Raw genomic sequence first — 8,837 nt, forward strand, 5'->3', positions numbered from 1 at the left:
AAAGATTCACGTTAACTTTGGAAACATATTTGGCTTCAATTATTGACATATAGTGCAGAATTTGCGAACTATATACTTGGTCAAAATAAATTATCATTGTATTCTTTACAAAAAGTGAGCGACCATATCTAGTTTCACATGCTTCCGAGGCATGATCAAAGCATGTGGTTTGAACTGAATCAAGATAAGGAATGTAACTCATGATGTATGAACTTTAATTAAGAGGCGTCTAACTTCTCCTTCTATACAAAAAGTGTCAATTAGACAATGAAAATATATATTTTGACATAACATATTTGACATCCTCGTACAAAGAGTCTTCATGATTATTATATGGACGAAGCTTATCGTCATGACTAGACAACATTCTAACTCTGTTTTTGTTTTTTCCTATCCTAGTAGATCTTTCATTTGCTTCACATATACTCGTGGCCAATGGTGCTACTCTGTTTCATTTAGTACTTACCCGAGTCTGATACATAATTGTTGGCCATTTCAACCGGTTGAGAATTTACAAAGGGATCAATTCCAATATTGGCATTGCTAATTTGAAAATCAAAGGTTGAGCAATAGGAGCCATCAGATAAAATAGGACCCAAGTAATTCATATCCAAAAGGTAAGTGAGGGACCAAGTCCTGGGAAGGTTCATCATTTTCTGTTCATCATTATTTGCAGCTATAAGATTAGTCATTTGAACTTTTGGGTGTGTCTCTTTGTGCTCCAGTGTTTTTCCCGTGTTCTTCTTCTTATAAATTCTGCACAAGACCCAGTCATCCAGCTGATGAAACATCCAAAACCAAGGGAAATGTCAATTATTAAGTAACATTAAATATTGAAATAAAATGTTAGATTTCACAAAGTTAGGAGGACAAGGCTTTAAAGGTTTACCCTCATGGACCCAATTTTCCTGTTAACTGGTTGTTTTGATTCTGCCAATCGGTACTCATGCATAATCCAATCAGTCTTGTCACCTTTTGGTGGCCTACCCTTGTAAAATACTAGGGATTTCTTCACCCCAACAAGCTTAGATCCACTATAGATTGCCTTATCTGTGCCAGTAGCCTTCCAATACCCAGATACTGTTGCTCGGTTAGGCCTCACCCCGTTTGGGTACTTCCTGTCTCGTGGACTAAAGAAATACCATTCATTTTCTCCAAATTCTGTTTTATCTGCATTCCAAGATAACAACAAGTGCGTTAGATCCATCTTCATTTAACAGTTCAATATTTGAGATTGTTGATTTTGACAGATGTCAAAGCATCATGACCAAGTACTCTATGAAAAGGTTGATTTTCCAGATAAGGTAGGTGAGATTGTGCATTTCATGTTTCAATCCCAAAGAGCTCTTGCATGAAGGAAGATACAAGAGATGAAACAAAAATTGGGTGAAACATTTATAGAGACATGGTGCAACAAGTAGAAAGCTATGCATGAGAAGCTAATAAGAAAGCTTTGGGAAGTGATGTTACTATATACCTGGCAATTCCCATGGATCAAACTTGTAGAGATCCACTTCTGGGATGATGGAAGCAGGGCAAGGCTTTGATGTGGCTTGGTTGCAAAGGTAGTAGACGATTAGTTCCTCGTCCGTTGGGTGAAACCTAAAGCCAGGGGGGAGTTCAGAGGGTGTGGTAGCATCCATTGAGTGAAAAATATGAACTTGGTTTGGCACAAGAAAAGGGGAATAATGAAGTGAAGGGTTTGCAGAGAAATGAAGGTGTTTGAAATGTTTGCAAGGAGATTGGTGCTGCTTTTATCTTTGGGGGTTTGATAGGATAAATTTTACTATTCATAGTACATGCGTCACCAGGCATGCATGCACCAATGGGGGGTCACAACTATTTCACATGTATATCTGTTACTGACTTTTGCACATGGTTCAAAGAACCACTGCTAACGTCTATATCCATATCAAGTAATATTCAATTCTCATTTCTCCATTGGAATGTTATTGCCAATTGCAGCTTTATATTCCCACTTAAATGTACTCAGCAGCCAATTTTTGTGTCCTCTCTGAATTGTTAAAGAATGTTTTTTCACCTAATTAATACATCATTCTTTGGTCCATGCAATAATGTTTAAAGAAAACAATAGTAGAAAAGTTTCCTTTTCCTTTTTTTTCATTTTTTGTAGTGGAAGTATGTGATTAGAAGTTATATGTTTATTCTACATGTTGTCTATTTGCATCAATCATTTGTGCTGATTTGAACTCAAAATTCTTGCTAAAGGTTTTACCGACTCTATTCACTCCTATACTTGGAGTATTGGTAAATACAAAAGGTAAAATGAGATTTAAATATCTTATTTTTCAATTAAACTTGATTTTAAAAGCAACATTTTTTATTCTCAAACAATTGTAATATAATATGCATTAATAGCCATGCCTTTTTTTGTGACTAAGGTGGCATCGTTTGCATGTGACGTAATGTGTCTAGATACGTATTGCAATTTTAATAAATGAAGGAAAAGAATGTTGGTAGTTAGAAAATTTAAAATAGATGATAATTAAAAAAGCAAAAAGTGTAAATAAAATTTAGTTAGAGATTAATGATAGATGTGTTCAGCAATGACGCAGCTCCTCAATCAGTTGCAAAATATGCTGAGGATTGGGAACATGTGTCTTCTATGTACGGGTTAACAAAATTTCAAAGTTGGCACTCTCAGCAACCACACAATCATGGGAATCCAAATTAGTTGAGTCAATTTTTCACATAATGAAACCCTAATTACATATTTCAAATTTAATTTAACCACATAATTACCCAATCATTCTAAATTACACAAACTATTAACACGAATGCAGATAATGCTCATCCGCCAAACACAACGAAACGCAAGCTTTCTTCATGACATGAAGAAGTGCAATTTTTTTAGCACACTCTTTATGAACGAACACACATTATTAAAATTCACATTTTCTTATTGGATCCCCGCAATTTAACGAGTATTTTTCTTCTAGGATTATAGTTTTCAGTATATCTTAAACTATAATTTCTGATTTTCTTTATTATCTTTGATGAGATTGTTACAACATATATTTTTTTTATAGAGCTACACAGATTGCAAGAAATTATTCGTGCAAAAAATAGGAAAAAAAACTCATGAAGTACGCAACAAAATTAGGAGGTTTGTTGTTTGTGGAGGTAACAAATCTAGAACCGTAAAATATAAGGTTTAAGAGTACTTGCACAAGTATTTAGGAAGGATATAATATTTTTAAAGTTTAGTACTATTCGAAATAAATAAAATATTTTTAGAATGTATAAACTTACCAGGCCAAGTTAAACGAAATTAAGACAACAATTTATTTTTCTCTAGTTTCGTATATGTGTGAACGAGATTATTGTTAAAAACGTGACCAGTTGTCTTGAATAAATTAAATTCTCTGAAAATATTTAAAAAATGTAACAATGTTTTAGAATAAAGTAATCGAAATATATAGGATAGGTATAATGGATAAAAAAATTGGTGGGTGGTGTCCATTTTCATTTTGACAGAAATGTGGATAAACATTGATGTAACGTTAACGTACATGGACTTGTTGACTAGTTCAACACGACGTCATGGATGTTGAATTCTTGATTTCTATGAATGGAAGAGGATGAATAAAAGTGTGAAACATAGCCATAAAGTGTGAGCAACAACACTTATTATGAGTCACGAACGTTCTTTCCTTTCTGAAAAATGTGTGGGTTACTTGGACTTGGGTTATTGTTAGCACTACATTTGTAGAAAATGGAAAAATAATCATACAACAATATCATGATATCATGCACTCATGTGGACCAGTAATTGGAGTTCCCATCCACTTTTCCAAAGAATATTCTCCTTTCCATATTTTCATTCAGACTTTCCTTCATTTCATTTTTAAATTCTTAAATGTGTTATGTATTAGTTTTACTTTGATTCAACTTAGCTACCCAAAAGGGAATTCAAACTTAAAAGAAAATTTTCTGGTTCTTAACATATTGTTTGCTTTAATAGAGATTGAGAAGAGAGAGAGAAAAATTACATATATGAGGAGACTTATCATAAAAATTATATTTTATAGCTAATATAGTTTTAAAATTTTAGGTTAAACTTTCTATTTTTTATTTTTTTTTAATCTCTCATCCATTTTTTATTTTATCTTATTTGAATTAAATATGAGTTGAACTCTCTACAAAATAAAATAAATAAACTTTCTATCGATCAGGAAATTTTTTGAGAGAAAATACTAGAGAGTTTTCATATTAATAAATTATAAATATTAGTTAAAAATGATAAAAAAAACCACTTCTAACCTAAAATTTTAAGATAATAAATTTACAAATTTTTTATTTTATTTATCTTACTCTTTTTTTATTAATGTGTACTCACTCATACTTATAATATCTTATTATTTATATGTCCTTAATGTAATGAGATATAAGGAGGACACGTATACCTAGCCGTTTGGAGTTTATAACCATTGATGTAGACCATGTACTGAAGTGCTTGGTGTCTTTGCCAAATGGTTTTGAATTCTTTACACAGTACTGTGACAAATATCAAGAACACCAATAATGCATATTTTGAAAATGGTGGACGGTTCAACAGAACCACTCCATTAACCTCTTTCATTTTTAAGGAAATTTATTCATTATTCTCATTTACTTACTTTACTTTGTTGCTCATTTTATCATGCTTTAATTTTCTTTTCCTATTATTCTGCCAATTCTTTTGCCTCTTTGCAAAACTTTACTTTTACTCATAAAATACAAAAGATAAAAACATTATAATGATGAATACGAATTGTATATTATTAATAACAACGTATTATTAAGTTACTTACTAAGTTTTATATGTATGTTATTTATCAATAAGAAAGTGTCATAAATTCTATCGAAAATATTATTAACGTTGATAATAGCATAATAAGTACTTATATAATTTTTTCTATATTTCATTAATATTAAGAAAATAAGTTTTTAAGCTGAAAGTTTGAAAAACACGGCCTACTTTAAATAATAAAAAAATCCTTAATTTTTTTTTTTTTTTTTACTGAAACCAAGTGAAAATTATTTTCACCCTAAATTTATTTTTTTATTGAAATTATGTAAAATTATTTCCACCAATGTTAAATTTATGCAGTGATTTAAATATAGTATTTTTTAAAGAAAATGAATAAAACTTGTATTGGTGTACAATTTGAATGATAAATCAAATTGTTGGAGTTATGTATTTCTTTATTAATTAAATTAACGCATCAGACGTTAATGGTAATATTTAAGTTAATTTTGCGCAAATGAAGCTTATCACATATATCTCATTTATGTATAGAAGTTATTTATGGTTATAGCTTAATCAAATGATTTGATTTTATTAATTATTGTACTACCTGCAGTTCAAGGTAAGTTCGTACCCAAACCTTCCAGCACCTTGTTCTATCGATATTTTGACGTAATAAATTAAATGAACTATAACTAATCGTTTTAACAATTATCAATGAAAGAAAGAGTTTAATTATCTTCAAAATCATGATTAAGAGACAATGAATCTACATGTATCTAACATGATGATCTCCTTACAGGGAGGATTTAAAGACAAAAAATTATAAATAAGTATAAATTTTTGAAATAAAAAGTCATAAACACTAATGATCTTTAACACATAATTCTAATACAAAACTACATATGACTTGAGTATCGGACTTGTAAATACTTTCTAAAATTATAAAATTAAATATGCGAAAAGATCATATACCAATAGAATTGGAGGCACGAATACTCCAATACAACGACTTAAAAACTCTCGTGTAAAAAATATTTAATCTTATAAAAATAACTATTTTAAAAGTTGAGATTTTATTTATGATTTGAAGACGATTCATAAATAGAATAAAAATAAATTTAAATATTTTTTTTTTATATTTGTTAACGTTAAAACTTACCACAGAGAAATAGTCTAATGGTTGAAGATGAATATTATATTATTTGTGCCTTATAATAATGTTAGACTTGGGAATCTAGTAGTCACAATATTTTACTATGACAATCCCTAGATAAATGTTTTGATATTAACAAAACATAGATAAGTTTGAGGTAATAATATTTTCAATAAAGAAAAATGAGGTTTTAAATGAGAAGGAAAATAATTGGAGTAACGTGTAAGACATAAATTAGACCTACATTAGCTGAAAGATGGTCTAACATCTATTACCATAGATGAGTTTATAAGACTCCACAAGTCTATATGAATCTAAAGCCTCATTATCCCCGTCTACTATATGACTCAACATAATAAACCTATTCTTAACGACTACAACTTATAACCTTCTATACATAAAAGCATAAAAGCACAAATATAAACACTAACATTTTTGCTAACTTTACCAAAAAAAAAAACATGCAAAAAATTCGGACACAAACTTACTTAATGCTGAGAATGAATAAATAGAGAAATCACTCTATCTCATAACAACCACGTACAAAGTCTATAAAAATAACTATTTTAGCTTTATGCAAATACTACTGATCCAACTTCTCTAACATGTAAAATGTTGTAAGTAAAACATCTTTGTAGAACACTAGGTTGTTTAGCTAGACATGTTAAAAATATAGGTCAAATTCAAAGGAGTTGAATTGAACTTATCAAGAAATCTTATAAAAGATAACTCTAAGTAAATTGAATATAAAAGATAACTCTAAGTAAACTGAATATAAGAAATTAAAACAATTTCTTTTGGTGATAATTTATTCAAAGTTCTTTAAATTTCAAAAATTATAAAAGTATGAATATGAACGTTAGAAAAATATTAAAGATGAGAGAAAAAGAAAAATCAAAGAAAATAAGAACCTTTTACAAACGTGCTACATTCACATACTTGATTATCATGATTAAGTTAATCTACTTAAAAAAATTTAAGTTCTTACGAGAACTCATCAAGAAAATAAGAAAAATATACAATACAAGATTTTGAATCCTACAATATCACCTATAATCACTTGTTAAACTCTATTACAAGCAAACAAAGATCTTAAACCTTACAAGATCTCTTCCAACCTCTAGACAATCTAAGTCAAGAAAACATAACTCAGAATAGGATATGCAATAAGATAATCGGAAAAGTTTAAGCTCAAAACTAAGAAGAAATGAAAGAATTTTGATATTCAATGTAAGAGTACAATATATAATAGGGATGGCAAGTGGGCGAGGCGAGTGCATTTTTCACTATCCTACAAAAGAAAAATTATTTCCATCCTCATCCTCATACCCAATGAGTATAAAATTTTGGTCTCATCCACATCCCTATCAAGTAACAAGTATATTTTCTCGCACCTACCTCCTTACCGTTTTAAATATTAATTAAATATTTCTTAACAAAAAATATCACAAAAAAATAAACATGATACTAGTAAGAATTCAATGTCAACCGAATATAAATGGTATTTTCTTTAATTTCAAATATCAAGAAATGAATTATAATTACATAAATATCAAATTAGAGTACCAAATAACAATTGGATAAATGTTTAAATAATTATAGAAAAGAGTAAAAATGATCAAATGTGTTGATTTGATGAAATTGATGATTTCATTCTCCTGAAATATAATACATCATTTGAACAAAATCACACAAAGAAAAAAAATGTGTAATCTAGGTTGTAATGAGAGGGAAAATACCTTGGATATGTAAGTAAACTTAGTGTATACTGAAGGAGTTGAATCCTTGAGAGAGAATGAACTTTTTTAGCAAAACAAAGGTTCTTCAAATGAAACAAAACTAAAGGTCAAAGTAAATAGAGAAGATAAGTTTCTTAGGTTATCTAATAAACTAAGGGTTTACAATTGAACACTTAAAATTGAGACTCAAACACTCTCATGTGAAAAAAAAATTAAACAATGAAAAAAATATTAAAAAGAAGTATAAATAATCAAATTTGTGTACTAGAAACCATTTGATTCAAAGAAATTGAGGTTGTGTTTCTTGAAATGGAATACACCATTTAAATGAAATCACACGAAGGGAAAAAAATATGTAATTAATTTTGATAAGAAGGAAAATACCTTGAAGATCTGAGTGAACTTTATGAATTTTTAGCAAGTCAAACAATTGAAAGGGAATAAAAATAATTGTGTAGTGAAAGAAAAAAAAAGGATTATGAAACTATGGACTAAAAAGAATAGTAAATATAAGTTTTTGTATGGTACTGAATAGCTGTGATTTTTAGTAATTTAAAACAAGGATAAATATGGGGAAGGGGATGGGTATCGAGACAGGTATAGAAACACGAATAAGATAAATACTTACATAAACATTTCTTTCCACATACCCACTTTAAAAATTTGAGTATTATTCACACTCATATATGTTCCTAGTCAATGCTTGTCAAGTGAAGATGAGTATAGATGTTATTCGTGATATATGATCTTGATTCAATGATTTTTGATGAATAGTTATAAGAAAATGTTTTTTCAGTACACAGTTTTTACAAACAAAATTCAATTTTTTTTCTCAATTGCAAAAAAGTATTGATTGAATTTGTATCTTAAAATGGAATTAACCTTAACTTTGAAATACAGATAATTTTAACCAACTAAAACAGAGAAAAATGAAGTTTAATAATTTTTTAGTAAGCTAAAATAACATTTTAATCTAATAAAATCACTTAAAGAAGATATTTATAAGCTTAAATATTTTAGTCAGTTAAACAAATTTTTAAACGAATAAAATCTTTTAGCTTGAAAATCCAACAAGATAAAAAACATTTTAGCTTACTAAAAATATTTTTAATAAAATAAAATTAACTTAGATTTTAAAAGATAGCTTTAAACACGTATTAAAGATATTTTTATCAAAATCAAGATCAAAGCA

At 28.7% G+C, this 8,837-nt stretch overlaps 1 protein-coding gene across 1 annotated transcript; it reads right to left on the reverse strand.

The window, feature by feature from the left end:
* Positions 1-260: 260 nt before the first annotated feature.
* LOC137811551 (NAC domain-containing protein 2-like) lies at positions 261-1,954 on the reverse strand. The gene is made up of 3 exons (XM_068613338.1): positions 1,478-1,954; positions 890-1,170; positions 261-779 (listed from the first exon to the last, which is right to left on the reverse strand). The coding sequence occupies exons 1-3, from the start codon at positions 1,641-1,643 to the stop codon at positions 456-458; spliced, it is 771 nt and encodes a 256-aa protein (XP_068469439.1). The 5' UTR covers positions 1,644-1,954; the 3' UTR covers positions 261-455.
* Positions 1,955-8,837: the final 6,883 nt, after the last annotated feature.

The sequence above is a fragment of the Phaseolus vulgaris genome, chromosome 2 (genome assembly GCF_000499845.2).
Source record: "Phaseolus vulgaris cultivar G19833 chromosome 2, P. vulgaris v2.0, whole genome shotgun sequence".
Taxonomy (NCBI): Eukaryota; Viridiplantae; Streptophyta; class Magnoliopsida; order Fabales; family Fabaceae; genus Phaseolus; species Phaseolus vulgaris.